This window comes from Crocodylus siamensis, chromosome 1 (genome assembly GCF_052110815.1).
Source record: "Crocodylus siamensis isolate JL-2025a chromosome 1, ASM5211081v1, whole genome shotgun sequence".
Classification (NCBI taxonomy): domain Eukaryota; kingdom Metazoa; phylum Chordata; order Crocodylia; family Crocodylidae; genus Crocodylus; species Crocodylus siamensis.
Genome location: NC_143395.1, coordinates 205540305 through 205561068, shown reverse-complemented (window position 1 = coordinate 205561068; position 20764 = coordinate 205540305). Strand labels below are relative to the sequence as shown.

Below are 20764 nucleotides of genomic sequence, written 5' to 3'. Positions count from 1 at the left end.
TGGAGTAAGGATTGGTACACAGTTTGGGGGCTGGAAAACAACAATCCTGGTTCTGTTAGGGAAGTGTGCAGGGTCTTTTAGCTTCAGCAGGGAGGTACAAAGTCTCTGGTGTCATGGCTTTAGCAAGAGGACACAAGGTCTTCCTGTTCAGGGTTGGAAGAAGGGAGGGCATGACCATTGGAAAGGTAGACCCAATGCCAAAGATTGGGCCTTGGGTTTGATCAGAATAGAATGTGAAAGATACTGGGAAGGAAGTCTGAGTTGACTTAGAAAAGGGAGTAAAACCACATTTTGTGCGCCCTTTCCCCCCGGAAGCCCGAGGCTGAAAAGGGAGCAAGTGAGATGCTTCAGGGGCTATTGCAAGCCGAGTTAGTTCAGCCCACTATCTCCCAGTGAAACTCCCCTTTATGGCCCGTGCGGAAGGCTAGTGGAAAAAGAAGGATGGTAATAAACTATTGAGAAGTAAATAAAAGAACAAAGAAACTAGGTCCGATAGTAAGCACTCTGCCTGAAATGTGGGACGGAGCCCAAAAAGCAGGTACCTCTCATTTCACAGTAATTGACATTTCAAACCGTTTCTGGGCAATCCCCGTGCGGAAAAATGATCGGGATATTTTTGCTTTTATGTTCAGAGGAAAACAGTACTGGCCGTTGCGCCTACCACAAGGGTGGTGCAACTTGCCGATCTTGGCACACCAGCAAGTGTGAGAGGGACTAGAGTCCCAGCCACAAGTTCAAAGCTACGTAGATAATATACTGATTTGGCCAAACGCTCCCGAAGAGTGTGCGGATATTTCTTGTAGGGTGCTGCAGACTTTAAAAACGGCAGGGTTCCAAGTAAATCCAAGGAAGATTCAGTGGGTACAACGCTCGGTAAGATACCTGGGAATGCAACTAGACACCCAGGGTTTGGGGATCTTGGAACAAACAAAGGAGGCATTAGCCCAATTCCTCCTGCCCTGTTCTTCGAAAGAGCTACAGTCCCAGCTGGGACTGATAAATTAGTGCCGGGCGCTGGTCCCCGATTTTGTAGCGTTGGCCTGCCCGCTATGTCAAGTACCAAAAGGTCAAAGGTGAGCAGCGAGAGTGGGGGGAGAAAATCGAAGAACTCCATCAAGAAATGCTGCAGGCCATATTAGAAAGCCCACCTTTACTCCCTCCAGATCCCGGCACCCCTAAGAATTTGGAAGCAGGAGTCTGGGGGGACACCATCAGCGCAGTGCTATACCAGCAAAGCCAACAAGGATAAAATAAGTGGGAATTGCTGAGGGCCTGGAGTTGAGTTTTATCCAATGTGGAGGCTCATTATGAGCCTTTCCAAAAGGAAATGTTGGCAGTAGTTTTTTAATTAGAAAAGGGATAAAGATTTGTAGGAGACACTCTTTTACGAATTCAAGCACAACCTGGGGTTCTGACAGCCCTAAAGAAAGGCCCACCTGCAGAATCCCCCCACCAAACTCAGTGGTTAAAGTAAAGCTTACAACTGGCAGGGTACCCACACTAGGAGGCAGAGGGCATGCTAAAGAACCCTGTACTCCCATAGTTAGAGGCCCCTGCGGAGGGGGAGACTATAACCCCCATAAAGCTTGCTAAGAGCTTTGACCCAACCGACCCCCATGCTCTGTTTACCGACGAAGCAGCTAAAAGCCTAATACTGCCCTTTCTCAGAGAAATATAGGAGGGGGATATAAAGGGGAGTGCTCAGCTTGCAGAGTTGAAGGCAGTAGAAAAAGCAATTGCCTATAGAATCAGGCAAGGTTGGGAAGATGCAAAGGTATACACTAATAATTGGGTGTGTGCAAAAGGAGCTAGCAAATGGATCCCCTGTTAGAAAAAAGCTGGCTGGCACTTAAAAGGGAGGCCAGTCTGGGGAATAAAAATTTGGCAACACATTTGGGAAATGAAGGACCAGATCAAGGTAGCCATCTGGCATGTCGCCAGACATCAGAAAGATGATTCACCTGAGGCACGTACAAACGCCTGGGCAGATTCCTTGACTCGCCCTTCCATCATTAGTTCTCTGAAAGAGGCACAGGCAGCACATGCGTTTGCCCATGAGGGGGAAAAAGGGATGCAGAGAAGGCTCCGGCAAAAAGAGAAAAATGCTACCGAGTCGGAGGTATGGCAGGCCATAGAAAAATGTCTGGCCTGCAGCACCCACCGACAAGCTCCATACCCCAGGACAGGGAAAGCAGATGTTTGAGTACTGGAACCCAGGGAGGAGTGGCAAATGAATTTTATAGGCCCGCTAAAACCCAGTGAGAGAAAAAAATATATCTTAGTGGCAGGAGACATAGCCACAGGCTGGACAGAGATTGGCCTACGGCCAAGGCTACCGGAGAGGTAGTGCTGCGGGCTCTGAGAGATTTAAAAGCTCAATTTGGGAAACCTCACCATTTAAAAACAAACAATGAGTCTCACTTCAAAAATTCCAAGGTGGCGCAGTGGTGTGAAAAGGGAATGTGGAGCACAGCTTTAGTATTCCCTACCATCTGCGAAGTCAAAGAAAGGTAGAGCGCTTAAATCAAAAAATAAAAAGGCAATTAAATATTGCTCAAGAAGTTTTTGAGAAAGGGTAGGTTCGGCAAGTCCCCCGAGTACTATGGACCCTATGGACTCGGGGGGGAGAGGGGAAATGGGAACAAGCCCTTTTGCCCAAATGATGGACCAACCCCCCAAGTATCAGTGGGAAAAGAAAGCAGAGTTGAGCTTAAAACAGGAAGATTCAAACCAATCTCGCCAGCCTCTAGTAGGGACTCAAGTAAAATTTCATGTCCATCCAGGACAAAAAAGAGAATTAAAAGGCCTAGTTCTAGCCTGAAGCCAGGAAGACACAATATTAGTAGGGACCCCTACCACTAAATATTAGGTTCCAGCTAACCAAACAATTGTTTTCCAGAAATCACCATGAAGGCCAAAGTACTACTGCTTGTAATAAAACTGATGGGGTTAGAAGCAGCTAACCCAGTAAGTGGCCCTTTCCAGAACGCACGCCCCCCCCCCAACTCCTAAAAAGCCAATAGGTCCAGACTCCTAGATGCAATGTTAAGATTACCCCCTCCCCCCCCATTCTGAATGTTGGAAAAGCGGACATTAGAAAAAGTACTGGAATGTGGACACCGAAATGCAATCACTACCAGCTACCTGGCCCAATGTCTCTTGCCCCACCCCATGGCCCGTCAAACATTCATATAAAAAATGCTTTTGTATAAAATCTGAAATGCTACTGTAAAACTTGATTACACCAATTAGTTTTCAGTTTAGCAACCTGCTGGCTCCATCTGGAGCCCCTACAAAGCGCATTAGTGCATGTGGGTTAGCACCACCAAAACTAAAGAACCCCAAATCTGGGGAGACACCCATCAGAAAATACTTCTCTGACTCCCAAAATAATATCACATTCCACTGTAAGATCTCAGCGCTTCCAAGAACTAATTGGTCTTTATTAACCCATGATAAAGACTATGTCACTGAAATCGAAGAATTTCGACACACCAGGGCAAAAAGCATTCAAAACTTCGCTGAAGGCAGCTAGGAACATACTGCGCGCAGTGGACTCAAAGTAGATTTTGCATTAATGTTTGCTGAAATTGTAAAATCTGTCAGATTTTACAAAAGATTGTTAACCCAGAAAGCGCCCCATCCCAACAGAGGTGTAAGACACTTTGTGTGGTAAGGCGGAGGAAACATAAGTAAAAGACTTAACAGATAAGCAAAAACAAAGGTTAACAAATACAAGAGTGATCTCCTTTTAAATTTCAGTAGGTCCCACCTACCCAAAAAAAAAATCTGCACCACCATGGGGGTCTAGAGTCCCAAAAACTTTTGTGGTGTTTCCCTCAGTATTCTTAGAAAGATTTATAATCTTGCAATAGAAAGTCAATGTTACCAAATTGCACCCCTGGTGCGGTAGATGAGCAGGACCCATTCTCTCTGTTTGGCAAAAGGACTCCAGTACCCATCACAAGTTTTGGAGAGACACTTCTACCGTCCTAAAAACACTAAAAAACAGCAGGGGCAGCACTAAATTCAATAAATATAAAGGTTGTGAAAAATAAGCTTGCCAAAATAAGACAACTTACCCAGCAGGCACTGAAAAGCCAAATTGTAGTAAATGGAAAATACCAAAAAAACCACGTCAAAACACTAACCGTGGCAGTACAGCCCCTCAGATAAATACAGTCCATCCTGAAAGCAATGATAAGGAAAGCAAAGAACCTTGCAAATAAAACAAGCTCAGCTATAGTTTGTATTACCATGCAAACTTTCGTGGTGCACCAATATAAAAAACAAACACTCTAAGTTAAATCTGGAGATCCAGCGGTCATTTCAAATTCTTATGTAGAATAGCGCCCAGAGTGTAAACCTCTCTTTGCTGAAGTAATATCATCAAGAATCAAAACACCACTAAAAGGGGATATCCATGTCAAATTGGTAAGAATAGAGACAAAAGTTTAGGCTCTGTATAAATATGTTCCCATCCCCATAGTATTAGCAGGAAAGGTTTAGGCCCCTCGATCTCTGGCAAAATGGTTAACTCAGTCAGGAGAACTTCTAAACCCTAGGGGATGTGAACAATGGGGACAAAATAAGTAAATGTGTTATCAAAAGAACTTCTTGATGGACCCTTGTCGGCTGCACCAAGGTAGTGTTAGTAATTGCATGTTAGATAGTATTTCAATCAAAGTACCATAGTAATCAATAACGCCATCGGGTACTTGTGTGTAGCTTCAGTTGCCCCTGTAATCTAGAACAATAGAAATGTTTCCCAGCCTCCTGTAAGGGAGTGTCACTGCAATACGATGGCATTTAAGACTGAGGAGCATATTTATGCCCAACCAGCTTACTCCCAGTCATAAGCAGTGGCAAAGATGTTTCCAGTAAATTGGACAGTTTCATTAGGTCCATCTTAAAAGGCCGTGTATCAGCAATTAAACAAATTTTTAAAAAATGCTCAAAGCCTATAGTAATGCTTTAAGTAGAGAAAAGCAAGCAAGTCTGCATATCATCCATCAAAAAAGTGAACTCCTGAAGTTAACTGCAGAATTAAAATCAGTGTCCGAACATTCCTAGTATAATATTTTCTTAGACTATAGCCCCACCTGGACAGGGTTAATGAATCTAATGATATACCCTATAGTAATTGTGCTAGTGTGTATTGTGGTTTTATGTTTGCTAATGTGCATAATTACTTGCTATGCTCAAAGATTGGATTAAAAAGTCAGAAGTCTAACAAATTATATCAATGGGTATGTTACCCTGCGCAATTTTAATCAGCATGAATATATGCAAATACAACCAGTCACAAAAGGATTGTCAGGCCCAAATCAGGCCTAACCCGAAAAGGCCTCTAGGAGGCGGCCAACCTGACACCCTGGTGGTGCGGGTCAGTGTTGCAGAACCGGGAAGCTATGACCTATTGCATTTGTTGCAATTTGTCACAACAGAAAAGGGGAACTGCCCTGAGCTGACCCTCTGGCCCGGAAAGTCCTGGACTTGGCAGGATGCAAAGATTGCAAAAATTAAAATCGGAAAATAACTGCCTGTAAAATGAAATAACAGCTTGGCCCTAATCCCAGAAAAGGCAGTAAGGCTAAAAGTGACCCCCCCCCCCCCTTGGGGGAAACAAGGGGGAGAGCAAAGGTACTTAAAGTTGAAGGGAGTTGGGTCCCAGTGGGAACTGCTTCGGGGAGGACAAGGCTGAGGATCTGATAAAGAAGGCAGTCTCACCATCCTGGATGCAGGGTGGGGTTCTCAAGACTTATCAGGTAACAACTGGGGATACGGTATGGAGTGCCTTTCCTCCAGCCTGACACACTTGCAGCTCAGAAGCTTGTTATGATGATTTCTGTGTATGTTATTGATTTTTCCTTGTAATAAAGAGCGGCACTTGAGTTTTACCTGGCGTAACTGGTGGGTTACTCACCTACCCCTGTTGGGAAGGGAAGGAGCTCCTAACAGGGGTTTAGGTGCATCTCCCACTGTATCTTCATTGTCTTTTGTAAATCCTTCCTCTAATCAGTCCCTGTTCAGGCAGAAGTTGGGTGGGGGGCGGGAAGTGAGTCCTTTGTGAGTCACACAGACTGCTTACTGTGCCAGGGTTCCCCAAGAATACAAAACTGACAGGTAACAAGACCCCCCACTGATGGGGAGCTTGCATTGAGCAAGTATCCCCATCACATCCTTACTCTGTGGCACAGGGTCTGTTCTTCAATCCATTGGAGCAGCCGCATCAGTCACTTGATCCAGCAAATCAGCAGAACCAGACCAATTGCTAGTATAATTTGGAAACCAATGATCACCACAATGGGATGAAGCATGGTATTCAAAAGACCTGTGTGAGGGAGCGGCGACTAGGGGCGGCCGTGAACCCCCTAGCGCCCCCTACCGTCACGTTAGGGTGACGTAGCACCCTCAGAACCTCGCCCGCCACGACTTTGATGGTAAAAGATATAATGTGGAGGCTGCCAGTTTCCCTAATAGACGGTCTTGTTGTACGTCCCTATTCCAGACTGGGGATTTAATAAGCGTCCTGCCTTAAGGGCAATGCGTGCCTCCAAGCCTCCCCCTTAGCACGCCCCAAGCCTCGCAGCTATTCCGGGGGACGCTTGTATGGTCCCTCGCCCCTCGGGTGCCCTTGTTCTCACTCTCGGGCACCGGGGCTCTTCGCCCACCTGGCGCCTCCTTGGGTCGGGCCCCAATCTCTGGCCCGTTCCCCGCCCTGGGCCTATCACGCTGGCGCCCAGCCACTTGCTGGCGCCTCCTGTGTCAGCTCCACCAGCGCCGCTCACTACCGGCCCCCCCTGGGCCGGGTTCTAGCCGGCGCCTGGCTAATCGCCGGCTCGGTCTGAGTCTGGAGCACTCTCGCCGCCCTAGCCTCGGCGCCCTTGGGCCGGCTCTCTCTCGCCTGGCGCGCTAGCCTTAGCTCTATCGCCGCCCTAGCCTCGGCGCCCTTGGGCCGGCGCTATCGCCGCCCTAGTCTCGGCGCCCTCAGGTGGCTAGCTAGGCCTGGCTATTCGGCCCCTCTCTGGGGCCTTGCCCATCAGGGCCGCTACCACGCTCCCTGCGCGTTGCCCCTTTGGGCTTCCCCCCTCCGGGGCCGACACGCCACGCGCCCCGCGCCCTGTCTCTGCCCCGCTCTCGGGCCTTGCCCTCTCGGGGCTGACTCCGCGCCCCCGGCGCCCTGTCTCTGCCCCGCTCCGGGGCCTCGCCCTCTCGGGGCTAACTTCCGCGCCCCTGGCACCCTGTCTCTGCCCCGCTCCAGGGGCCTTGCCCTCTCGGGGCTAACTTCCGCGCCCCTGGCGCCCTGTCCCTGCCCCGCTCCGGGGCTAAACACCGCCCTTATGGGCTGGGGTCTATAACCCCGCACACTGCACCTCCCTGGCGCAATATAATGCCCAGCCGCACCGACACTAGTGCCCCTGGCACTGTGCCTCAACTGGGCACTGGGAACCCCCAAGCTGTGGGGAAGCTCCCCTTGAGGCCTCCTCGCTCCCCTACAGCCTCCCCGGTCCTCCGGATAAACTGTAACTTAATACTCAAGCCATCTGGCTATAACATAAGCAAAGGCTCCACACGCCTAATAACTCCAAGCCCCACCAGGGCTCGCAATCCTACCTCCAGTCAGGGCGATGCTGTTCCCTGCATCATTGCAGCCGGTTAGCGCGATGAAGTAGCAGCCACTAACCCAGGCCGCTCAGCTCAGCCGCAGAGCTCCTGCTCCTGCGGCAGCCAGAAGGGAACTGTGTCTCAGGCTCTGGCCTGAGCTAGTTATAAAGGCCTGGCCCTGCCCCCTTCCGGTCATGTGACCGCCTGGTTGCCCTGGTAACCCGGCACCTGAGCTGCCTGGGTGATTGGCAGCTCTGCCAATCACCCTCACAATCACGGAGCACCTCTGTGACTCCGTGACAACCTGTTGTTCCAGTGGCTCCACCCAAGCAAAGCCTCCCATCACGGGTGATGGCCTGTGTCTTTAAATGTAGCTTCAACCCTAGAGATCACCTGGTTGTTGTGTTGAATCTTGAGTTTGAGTCTCTTAATGGCAGTGCTTTGTAGAGCTCAGAATAGGCGTTCAAATGTTGTATAGTCCATATAGGCACAGTAAACTTAACATCACAACTAGTAATTGTGTTTACATTACAGAAACAGTGATTAACGTAAGGCACCATGGTTGAATCCAATGTCTGTTAATCAACACAGTATCATATCTTGTTCTTATGCACATATATGCTTTACCAACGGAGAAAATAACAGATTCCCTTTTCTGGATAACATTGAAAGAACAGTGAGACTGATTCCCAGGTTGGAGGAACGTGATGAATGCTTCCCACAATGCCTGGTCTTCACATATGTAACCCAAACCTTCTTTTCTCCTGTACCCTCTTATGTTCACTGTGTTCCACACATTATCTTTCTGCCAGGCCCAAGTGTTATGATCTCTGGAGTACATTGCTGAGTCATCGTCAATCTGTAATCCCCGTGGAACTACTGGGTGGATTATTTTAATTTCCTTGCCTCCAACAGTTATCAGGAATAACTGCAAGCTCTGCTGGTGGTGGTTGTACAAGGAGTTAACTAATCTCCACCAGGGCTGGAGGACTAATTCTTCTTCCATTACATGAGGCCGAATTAGGTTGATTGATTCCATGGGATTTTGTCCCACTAAGACTTGCCAAATCACTCCCAGGATTATGTTTTGGGTGAGAGCCTGAGCTTGCTTGCATGCTGAAGCCAATGAGACATTATTTTGGAAGGACTGTACACCAGAGATCATCCCTTTCTACGAGTCCTTCCCATCCAGGAAATACCTTACTTATTAACTGCTGTCCTTCGCTTAACTGTTTCAAAGATTCAGTTAATGGGGTTCCCATTTCCCCTATATTTTCAGTGACATATAACAGCTTATTAGCAAGAACTTCTATATTTGCAGCATCAATTAAAGAGACTTCTGTTCCCACAGGTGCATAATGGAATGGAGTCTGGTGTGGCCTTAGTTCCACAAGGAAACTTGAGTGACTCCCTGGTGCAAAGCTTTCCCAGGGGCAGCCCAAGGTGTCGTTAGCAACATAGAACTGGTAGTAACACTGTAGGGCCAGGGGGTTGCTCCCATTCCCAGAGTCCATGTATGTAATGCAGCAGTTTCACTTCCTGCAGCTGACAAACACCTCCAGGCTCAGGGGTATCGTAGGTTCAGCACAGAGCCTGGGCAGCATCAGACCCCAGACTCTTAGGAGCACCAGGGTGCTGATGGAGCAGTGGGATATCATGGCTCGTGTTTAGGACCCGTGAGGGGACAGAGAAGAGAAAAACAAAACTCCCCCCCGTCCCGTATATACTGGGAGAATTGGGGATCAACATTGCAAGATGAAAGTGGAGCAGTGACCTATGAGAGGGTGGCCATAACAAGTTGAGGACTTCTCTGGCCTTTTCCTGCCTCAACATTGGGGTAGGCACTGACAAGCCCATCCAATGCATATTTTCCAATGGCCCAAAGCCATTCCTTCTTGCTAGCCAAGAAGGATGTCCAACAGGAATAGAGAGTGTTTATAATGTTCCTTGAGGGTCAGGCGATTTATCCTTCCATTCTTTGAGCTGTGAGGAATTAAGCCATTTCCGCCAAGGTCTCCCACTTTTCCCATTCAGGATTTCAACCTGATAAATACTGGGGCTGGACTGATTCACAATTAAGCAGCAGCCATCCCAGGTGTGAGTCAAAGAGTGCTTTTACACTGAAAACTTCCTATGCTTTAATGGTTGGCCTATTTCCCATATCAAAGGAGGTCTTCCCCAGACTAGTTTCTTGTCCGTATTTTGCTATACTATGCCTAACTGTGCTGCCACTTGTTTGTGGTAGAGCAGTTATCGTCTCCACTAGTGTTGGTACCCATTCATCTGTCACCACCTTCCCTTCCCATGCACTAGACAGTTCCACTCCCAGCCACCAGCTCTCAGGCATGCACATACTTGTCTCTGAATGATAAAGGGCAGGGTCTGGATCTGGATCAGCCAGGGCAAGAGTACACTAGCCAAATCTTGTTTCAAGGTGGCCAGGGCAGTCTGTTGGCCTGATTTCCATTCCCAAATCCTGTTCTTCTTTAATAATTGGTACAGAGGCTTGGCTTTGTCAGAGAACATTTCAGTGAACTCTCTGGAGAAATTAAGAGTTCCCAAGAGAGCTCGCAAGGAGTGTACATCTGTGGGAGCAGGCAGCTTTCCTATTGTTTCTACCCTTTGCTGATCTGGAGTCCTGCCATCCTTCCTAAGATACAGCCAGGTATTTCACTTGTTGCTGCACTAACTGAGCCTTTGCTCCATTTACCTTAAATCCAGTTTCCTGCACTATAGTCAGCACCTCCCTGGTGAGTTCTCTGTTCATTTCTGAAGTGGGGGTGTATATCAAAATTTCATCCACATATGAAATTACATGCGAGTGGTGTTCAGGGCACAAATGGTTCCACATGTTAGTAACATAGGCATGACAAATACTAGGGGAAGAATGGAAACCTTGGGGAGTTCAGCTGAAGGCATATTGTTGTCCCCTATAGGTAAAAGCAAACTTAAACCAGCATGAAGGATGGAGGGGTATAGCTATGAAAACACTAGCCAGATCAGTCACAGAGAACCATTTGGAGCCAGCTGTTACCACTGCTAAGATCTCATTATATTTAGCTACTGCAGGGGTGGCTGAATTTAATGTCCAGAAGTCTATTGTTATTCTGTAAGAGACCCCCATCTGGCTTAAGGACAGGCCATACTGGTGAATTGCAAATACTTTGCATGGGCATGAGCACTCCTTGTTCCAAGAGACAGTCTATAGTCTTGTTAATGCCTTCCTCTGCTGCAGCTGGGTATTTATATTGCCTTTAAGGAAGGGAATCTTTTCCTTCAGTCAAAACCATAGCATTTATTTTTCTACACTTTGCCTTATTTTTAGTCCATACACTTGAGAAATTCTTGTACTCATGTGTAACAGGGGGCCTTCTCTGAGTCGATTTGCCAATGCCCCACCCACCTGTTTCTGGGCTAACCACCCACCTTCTCACCTGCCATGCTTTGTTATCCAATTAATTATCTTAATTAGGCAGGAGGCTGTCCTTTTCTTGCCCCGATGCCAGGGGGCATTATCTGTGGCTCCATTCCTCCCTTACACTGCAGCCCAAGCCTTGCAGGTGGCATCCACAGCTGTTAATCTCACTGGCCCCACACAGGGCCCTAGAATCCTCCAGTTTAGACCCCAACTGGTTCCCTTCACTCACGCAGCCTACCCCACCCTCAGTCAGGCTATCTAGCTCCCTGAAACTATTTCCCCTCTCAGGCATGGCCCCCCCAGGACCTTTGGCCACACAAGCCCTGGCCTTGCCTCCAAGGCCAGTCAGAACCCCAGACCTCCAGCTCTGGGTGTCCCTCGCAGTGGGCCCCTGGCCCTTTTGACCATTCTGGTCCTGGCCCCAGCATTGACCAGTAGAAGGGTCTCTGAGCCTCTAGCCCCACTCTCACTCCTGGGTCCACCTTCTGGCCCTACAAGTGGGTAAGCCACCCAGTTGTGGGAGCTGGGGTTAAGGCACCCCAACCCATCTTTCACCAGGGTGGTAACTGGCCTGGCATTTTCTGGGGGTTCCCACAACACTGAGAGCCCCACCAGGCCACCCACTCCCAGCAGGGTGCAGTTTTAGGTTATGTCTGGGACCAGGAGCCTCCTGACCATCCCCTACAGCTTCCCCCCCCTTACTTCCAGAGTGTTCTATGAAACCTTACAACCAGGCAATATTACTGCCTCACCCCCCAGCAGGGAACTGATCTGTTTATATAGGCAGCCTTGGATCTAAAATGGCTGCCACAATCAAGCACCTGCTGGCTGCTTGGCTCAGGTCTTAAAGTGTCCGGCACAAACAGTGCACCGCTACACCATGGATCACTAACAGAGGTTAGGGTGGCAGTGAGTGCCTTTACAGCAGCACAACGATGCACAGCAGAGATCTCTGCAGGCCCCCCTTCTAACTTTCATAACACCCCATTGGTTAGATCCACAGTTAGCTGAAATGCCTGGAGGAAGGGAGCTCCTAGGATTCCCTTCCCATTTCCCTCATGAGCACAGCACTCTACTCATCCCTGTAACCTGTCAATTTGCAAGGGAACATCCTGCCAAACAAGAGCTTCCTGGATTTCACCCCCAGACCCACTGAGTGGTGGGTCTCCCTCCAGAGATCCAACGGGGACTGAGAATATTCACTGATGCTCCAATGTCCACTAGCATTTAGGCTAACATCCTGGGGTTACCCACTGTAGCCCTCACAGTGGGTGTCCCCAATAAGTCATACTGAAGTCTTGTGATCAGTTGGTATTGATCAGCAGACTCCATCAGGAGCCTCCACTCAGGAGAGGAGGTAGGGATCTAGCATTGACAGGGAGTGGGCATGGGGGACATGCTCCATGCTGGGGCAGCAGGCCTAGGGGCTGCTCCCTGCATTAACTCTACTCTCCGCGTAGCCTGAGACAAAGATCAGTACGCTAATGGGCTGGCGATCATATTTTCCCGTATCCTCCCCTAAATTCACCAGCTCCTTCTGAATCATTTTCCTAAGGGTCTCCTTGGGTTGGCGTTGCCCAGGATTGTAAGAGATGGGGTGGCTAGAGTTGGGAGGGTGAGCAGCAGAGTGAGGACCATTATTTGCAATGGTGATAGCCTGCACGGCTCTGATGTAATCTTTTTACCTGCTTGTCTTTTTAAAACTCCAGTCTCTCACAGCAAATCCCCTGCCTGTTTGATTTTTGCCACTAGTTCATTCCAGGTTAGGTGTTTTAAATCCACCACCCCTATGGTCATTTTTTTCTGAAAATTTAACCCTGCATAGGTGCTCTGTACCAATTCAGGTCCCTGATAATGGAGAGTGATAATGCCTGCATTGTCTGAGGCAATGAATCAGAAAGAGATGCCAGCATTTTCTTTTGAATTAGATAAGCTTCTGGGGCTTCTCCTGGTTTCTGCTCTTCCATTATATACAGGGAAGAAGGGAAGAAGCAGGCAGTAATATTTTAAGAGCACTTATCATCCATTCCTGGGGTCCAGCAGCAGTCTGCTCCCAAGAACCTATGCCTATGTCCAGAGCATCTGCATCACAAGGGGAGGCACATAACGGAGCTAACTGTGTTAAGTCCGTGCCATCAGCAGAGGGGTACATTTGCCAAATGCTATCTAGCCACGCAATGGTGGTGTCATGGTTGAGTGCCCCCAGTCTCTCAGCCATAGCCTTGGCTTGACTAAGAGACCATCTCACCACATCACTTACCATCTCTGTTGTGGGAAGATCAGCTCCTGCAACTAAGCGTTTAACCTCCCTTGTGGAAACAGGGGCAATGTTATGGATGCAGGGCCAATCAGGGTTGAATGGGCTTTTGGGAAATGCATCAGGAGTAACTCTATTTTCCAAGGGGAATCAAAGTCACAATCCTCTCTTAACCTTACAGCGGCTACAACCCCCTTATGGGCACTAAGTTGGGCATGCAATTTACTGATCTCTGCCTCACACTTCTGATGGCTTGCTGCTGCCTTGGCTGCCTTGTTCTCATCTGCCAGGAAAAAAGTTGCTGCTCTTGCCTCTTCTAACAAAACTTTTGTGTGTGTTAACTCTTCCCTATACTGCTCTGCATTCCTGCTTGCCTTGTCTCTCTCCTCTTATATATCTCTTAAGTCAAGTCACCATTTTAACCTTTTCTGCTATAAAGTCACAACCGTCCATCTCATATTTTTTTAAATGCTGTTGTAACTGCTCTCTCTCTCAAGCTCCAGTTCCTGCCTCCCCTTTAACATTTCAACCATTTCCAAACATGCATAAAATAATGCCCATGCAGCAGCGACATCTTTTGCACTACCACTTGGCTTAAGGGTTGTGCAGCTCTGTTCAAAGATCAGACTCGCTTCAGTCAGGGGATTCTCTCCCTTGAAGCACCTCCTTTCCAAGAGGCATTTCCCCTTCTTCATTAGCCATCTTTCTAACCAGCTAGTTTTCTCCTTTCTCAAGCAAGCAGAGACAACTCAACTTCCCGTATCACTACCTAAAAGGCTCTTCCACACAGTCACTTAAATTTCATACTGATACAGTATTGCTCTACAATCTTAGTTCTAAAGCACAACTCTTAACTCTTCATGGCATGGTCCTAAAGTTATGCTAGGCACAGTTCTTAACTTAAAAGTTACAGGAGGGTACCAAATAGTCTATGAGAGAGGTGCCTTGCTACAGGACCTTGGTCTGATAGGAAAGAAAAGAGAGGGGGAAAAAAAGGAAGCGAAAGCTTTCTCAGGTCTGTGCCTCAGTTTCTCCACTGCAGCAACTACTCAACAATTACCTCATGATTACGGTCACGTGCTACCCAGCCTTCTCCACCAGTTTGTTACCAGGTTTGCCCATCCCATTGGGGTGCACTGATTTATTAGAGTTACATATCTGGGGTCATTGTAGTTCTGTCAGTGTGTCACGTGTTTCTATATGGAGCTGTATCTCTCCCTTCTGCAAGTCCTCACTCCCAATGGAGCTACCCTGCAGGGTTCAGTTTCGGTGGGGCTGGGTTCCTCCAGCTACTGAATCAATTAAACACATAAACACATACAGGTTAACAGAGCACATCTGAGTCACCCCAACCTCAGCACAGGAATAAAGTATGTCTGAGCCAGCTGGGTCAGTCACCATTTACAGGCTGACCCCCTCATATGCCACAGCTCAACACAGCAGGACCATCAATAAAAAACAGTCAGACACACACACATAGGTTAATAAGGTACCTCTGAGTGGGTAGGGTTACTCAGCACTTCCAAGCTGACACCTCATGGGCCCTGGCTCAGCACCCCCTTATTTCAGCAGGACAGTAATAAATGCAGTTAGACACGTGTACACACATGCTAGCAGGGTACGTTTAAGCAGGCTGTGTCCTATCAGCACTTTCAACTGATACCCTCAAGTGCCTCAAAACTCATCACGTCCCAATCTCATCACAAGTGTCCTAGTAGTAACTGCCTTGATGAGCAAGACCCCACAGGGTCTTTGGCATAGGTAAAAAAAAGCATTGCCACAAAGCAGGTGGGGGGCTAGAGGAGAAGGAAGAGTAAATGAGGTTCATACTCCATATGTAACAGAAAGTGCTTCCTCATTCTACCAGAGTCACTTCTGGAGCTCTTTGGCCATTTTGGGGGCATTTCAAAAAACAAGAGTCTGTCCCCCTCACCCTTTGAAGCACTAATAGGTCTTTGAAATGCTTCACATGTGACATCCATCCACACCCTTAGACAAAGGGAAGATGAAATATTTAAGATACCATGGAGGCTGCACATTCTTCAGCAGACTCTGTTCTGGTAGCATAGAACCTCTCACTAGCAGGCTTCTGCAGGCACAGGGACAGGGAGTTTGCACAAAGGCAGAAGAGTATGCTTACTGATATTGTAGATTCTTCTGTCCAAGATGACCGGTCTCCAAGAATTGTGGATATCAGTCAAAGCTCTTCAGGCTTGTTCCTAATTACAGTTTGCAAATATTGTTAGTTCTGCCAAGGATTTTCTCTTTCCCTTCAATGGCGCATACCAATCATGTTATGCAGATACAGAACAAAGTTCTCAGCAATCTGACCCTGCATACTAAAAGAAGTGTGCAGATAAGTTCTCTTTGTGTTTCAGCAGGAAATAAAACACAAGTTCTTCGGACAGGAAGGAATTTGTTACTGTCCTCAAATATGATAGACCCTTCAGCCCTGTGTATGTAAGCAGGATTTATGCTTTGGAAGAATCTGGTTCCATATGTACCTGAATTACCTTTGGGGACTAACTTAAGGGAGAATGCTCTTTCACTTTACGCACCCAAATGGTAGTTATCAATTGCAATGTTGACTCTTGAAACTCCAGTCCTCATTGTTTAGCTGGCCTCCAGGGCAGCCAAGAGGGAAGTACAAGGAGCCATGAGTAAGCAGTGAAACTGGAGGGCATATGGCTTCATGAGATGGTCAGAAGCTTCTCCATTGTACTACTCTGCGTGCATTTTATCTAGTAAGTTCAAGGGGCAGTGTCTCAGCTTCCAAAAGGGCACTGCAGAGGGTACTGGATAATGCCTAACCTAGGGTCTGGTGGTTAGTGTGTTATACTGTGAGATCAGAGAGATATGGGTTCAAACCCTCTCTGGGTGACAAAGGCCTAGAAACCAAAATACAGGAAGGGAAGTCCCTCTTCCACACCCAGTTTTTATCTGGCTACAAGTTCATGACTTGAACGTGGATACATGCATTCAGAGCTACATAGCTGCCTAGCACAAGTGCAGGCAATTGAGCATGCTCAGTTGCCATGAGGCTGTTTGTCGACCCTTGTGAATCCATACTGAACATGGAATGGGATTGCAACCTGTGTCTAAGTGCCAAAAACAGCAGTCTTACACTGGGTAAGTGCCATTTGGGTATGCAGAGTGAAACAGCACTCTGCACTAAATAATTATTTTGCTTTGTTTCCAGAAAGGTCTCCAGGTTACTGATGGCAAGACTGATCCAATGTTCCAGGTTTGATCTCCTTCCTTTTCCCAGGCTGAGGGACCTAGCAATCCAAACCCAGCTCCAGACCAGAACCAAAACAATACACCTAAACCTCCCAAATTTGTAGATTAGAAATCCAGATCCACATTTTGAAGCACAGACATTTCTTTTCTTGGGATCTGTTCCTATGTCCACTGCAAACATGAGCTAACCTCCCCATTCAATTCAATAGAATGCAAGACAAGGCTGTAGATGCTGTATACTGCTTTTGACTTTGGTGTCTGAAAACTTCCTCTTCTATATCCACAACATCTCTGAAACTCTCTCTCTTCCTACTCTATTGCCAACTGTCTTGTTCACATGCTCTAAAATAGTTCTCTTTCTTATCCTGCCATGCTCTTTCCCTCTTTCTCTCCTTCCCCTTTTCTCTTAATTTTATTTCTCTCATTGTAGGTATAATTTCCGAGGATTCCGCTGGTTGCAAGCTATGATCTTTGCCATAGAAGAAATAAACAGTAGTCCAACTCTTCTTCCCAACATGACCTTGGGATACAGGATATTTGATACCTGCAACACTGTCTCTAAAGCCCTGGAAGCCACACTGAGTTTTGTGGCCCAGAACAAGATAGACTCCCTGAACCTGGAGGAGTTCTGCAACTGCACAGATCACATCCCATCAACCATAGCTGTAGTGGGGGCCACTGGTTCCGGGATCTCCACTGCAGTGGCCAATCTGCTGGGACTCTTTTACATACCTCAGGTACAGTATATTTTTATCTTGTTTAGCTTTCAAGGGTGGATTACATCTTGGGGCTAGTCTACTCCATCAGTCTAAGAAGGCCAGTGCAGAGAGAGGCTACTTTTGTAGATAGTGTGGCAGGGCATCTTTGGTATCTGCTGCTTTAAGGGCTTGAGCAGGCAGCAGAGCAGCCTGCAGGTGACTGCAGTGCCAATCGGGGGGGGGGGGGTGTCACATGACCATCAGGTTGCCACTTAATTGCAGGAGGGGCCAGAGCATTAAAGCCAGCAGTTGCTGGTGGGAGTCAGTAGGAGAACATCGCTAGCCAGAGCTGCTGCTCCCAGAACACCTGGAGGTCAAGTATAGGAGCTGTGAGGATGGAGGAAGTTCCTAGTCCTGGGGCATGACCTAAAAGTACACCCTGCTGGGGTTGGATAGTGTAGTGGGGCTGCCTGGGGCAAGGCAGTCTCCAGGAAATGGAGACACCTGTGCCTCCCTAGTGAAACGTTAGTATGGGGCATCAGAAAGCCTCAGTTCCTGCTGCCTTGTGGGTGACCCTGTGGAGGGGAATGGCTAGGGAAGCACACAGCAACAGCAAAGCACAGGTCCAACAGGGGGTAGTGAAATAGTGGTCCCAGTGAGGGGGCAGAGTAGGAGCCAGCAGCCATGTAGAGTAGGGCCTTAGGGGGTCTGAAGGACTGCACATGGGCTGACCATAGTAGCTGGAGTTGAGGCCCCAGTGAGGTGGTAGGAAGCCCAGGCATGTCTAAGGACACCTGAGGCCAAGTTGGGCCAGAGACCAGGTGAAGCCCAGTTAAGGGGCCAGGGAAGTAATAGTGGAATTGAATGTCATCTGCGTGGCATGGGACACAGTATAAGGGAAGGTTCGGAGCCATGTATTATACCCTAGGCATTGGGGCATTAAATGGGCAGCCTCCCACATTGTTTCTTCTTGTATTATGCCAAAGCATGGCAGGCAAATTAGGGTGAACTGCCTTAGACAGTTGGGTGGGCTGATGATGAAACGTGGCCCCAAGATGGCCTCCTGTCACAGATGAGTTTGTTTTTGTGGTATGGACAGGAAAATAAATAAACCATATTATGGAATCATGTTGCAGCCTACAGACCTAGCTCTAATACAAACAAACAAACAAGCATGCCTTTTAGAGTAGCACACTAACACATGAATCACAGGCATTTAGGACAACATGTCACAATGTATATAACACAAATATTCCTTTCATAAGCATTTTGTGGCAGGACAGGCTGAATACTCTTGGGGTAAAATGGGCTAGATTTCAGTCTCAGTAGCTGCTTGGCCTACGTGTACTCTCTGAACTGGTATAGTTTTAGACAGTGGCACTGCATACTTCCATTTCCTCTTCACCAGTTTGATTTGGCCCTGCCCTGGATAGACCAGGAGCTTCCCATGCCTATTCAGACCTTTACTTCTCAGAAGAGGCTGCTAGACTGTGACAGTGGTATTTTTTATGTGAGTGTTGTCCTTGTGGGGCAAGGATTTCTTAGGGTGATCTATTTCATTGGATCAACTGTGTAGTTGAGATAGAGTTAGCCAACTGGAAATTAGTCTGGGACCTACCAAGTTCATTTCACAAAGGCCATCAGAGGGAGAGAACAGTAATAATTATGTGCCATGAACAACCTGTGCCTCAGCTTTTACGGACAGGCTGGAGAGGTGTCTGCATAATACCTGACCTATGCCCTGGTAGTTAGAACACCATGCTGGGAAGTTAGGGAGATGTATGCTCAAACCCCTGGAAGACAGCTCTAAGACTGTCTTCTTAGACCTAGGCAAGTGCCCTGACCACTCAGGTATTGGAGCTAAAGAATGGTGAGGCCCTCTTATTACTGTTTTTTTTCCAGGCTACAATTCAGGACTTACGCTGTAGTACATGAGCATGGAGCCATATGCCTGGCCAGTTAGAGCACAGGCTACTGAACATGTACCCTAGCCAAAAGCTTACATACCCACACTGGATGGAATGTGGGATTGCAAATAGTATGTAAGCACTAGAAAACTGCCATTTTGCACATCTAGCATGAAATTGGATACCACCCTAAGTCTAGTCCAATCCAGTTCACTTCTCACACTATCAGATGTCTATGGCAAGGGTTGCATCCCAACTAATCCCATCCTGGTCCACTTCTTTTAATTTATTCAAGCTTCTGATCTATAAAGCTGGTGCTTCCATAATTACCAAAATGTGAAGAATCCCTTTGGGTCAATCTCTCTTTCTTTTGTCCAGGGTTCAATGAACAGAGCTTACTTAGGATGCCAGTTATTTAGCATTCTCAAAGCGTGGCCCAGGTAAGCCCACATCCCCCAGTACATTGTGTCACAGCTGTGGGGAGTTGTCTGCTCCAAGATGTCAACATTTTTTACTCTGTCCGACCATTTTAGTCTGAATACCTTGCATAGGCAGCCCTAGTGAAAAATACTAAGCTTCCATTGGAGAGACTTGCTGCTGTTTCATGACTTCCGTTCATATAAAAGCAGGCTGAGTTCATTTTTACCAAAAATCTGCAGCTTTGTGCATCCATATGGGGGGTGAGCTTCAGAAAAGCAGGATTTATCTACCCACTTGAGTCCCACCATATATATTCCAATAAGTATTCCTTTCATGAATTGATCACAGTTGCTGTGCTTACAAGAACAGCTTCTGTGACTGGGCGACAGACCTTTGTCATAGCTTGCAAACTGTCATGAGAGAAAAGGGCTCTTCAGCTAGAAGAGAGCGTCTCCCTATATGAGGAGAAAAGGGAGGAAGAGGATCCTGTATGGTGACATTCTACAGTTACTTATTTTACTAAAATCTGAGTTCCTGGCTCACATCAATCAATAACCATGCTCAGGAGATTTGACAAGTGATCCTGCATAGTGTCTATGTCAAGAGAATATTTCTAGCCAGGGAAGAGTACAGAACTAAAGAAGGTCCAGAGAAAGGCATAATCAAGGATGACTAGTGGTATGGAGGGGCTTCCATATGAGGAGAGACTAAAGAGGCTAGGCCTATTCAGTTTAGAAAAGAGATGCGGGGGGGGGCATGATAAAAGTTTACCAGACACTAAATAGTGAAAGAAAGGTAAATATAGAGATTTGTTATTTACCATCTTGCACAATATAGGAACTGATAATCATAACATGAAACTAGTAGGTAGTAAATTTAAAACTAACAAAAGGAAGTTCTTTTTCATGCAACATGTAATTAACGTATGGAACTCATTGCCACAGGGTGTTGTAGAAGCTGTTTAACCAGATTCAAAAAGGAATTGGACAAATTCTTGGAGGAAGGGGGCATCAGTAGCTATTGAATATGGAAGTTAGGAGTGTGACCTCTGAATCAAAACTTCCTGAACCTTAAATGCTGGAGGCTGCAAGTGGGAGAAGAATAAGAGAAAAGTCTTGGTCATACCCTGTTCACTCTCCCTTTTCAGCGTCCACTCTCTGCCACTGTGAGATACAGCATACTGGGCAAGATAGACTTGTGGCCTGACCCCGTAAAT

The 20764-nt window shown here is 47.3% G+C and overlaps 1 protein-coding gene across 1 annotated transcript in view; it reads left to right on the top strand.

The window, feature by feature from the left end:
* CASR (calcium sensing receptor) overlaps nucleotides 1–20764 on the top strand; it is a 184341-nt gene that overhangs the window by 112029 nt on the left and 51548 nt on the right. The window contains exon 3 of the mRNA XM_090053551.1: nucleotides 16954–17260. Coding sequence (XP_089909677.1) covers nucleotides 16954–17260 — 307 coding nt within the window. The remainder of the gene's footprint in view (nucleotides 1–16953; nucleotides 17261–20764) is intronic.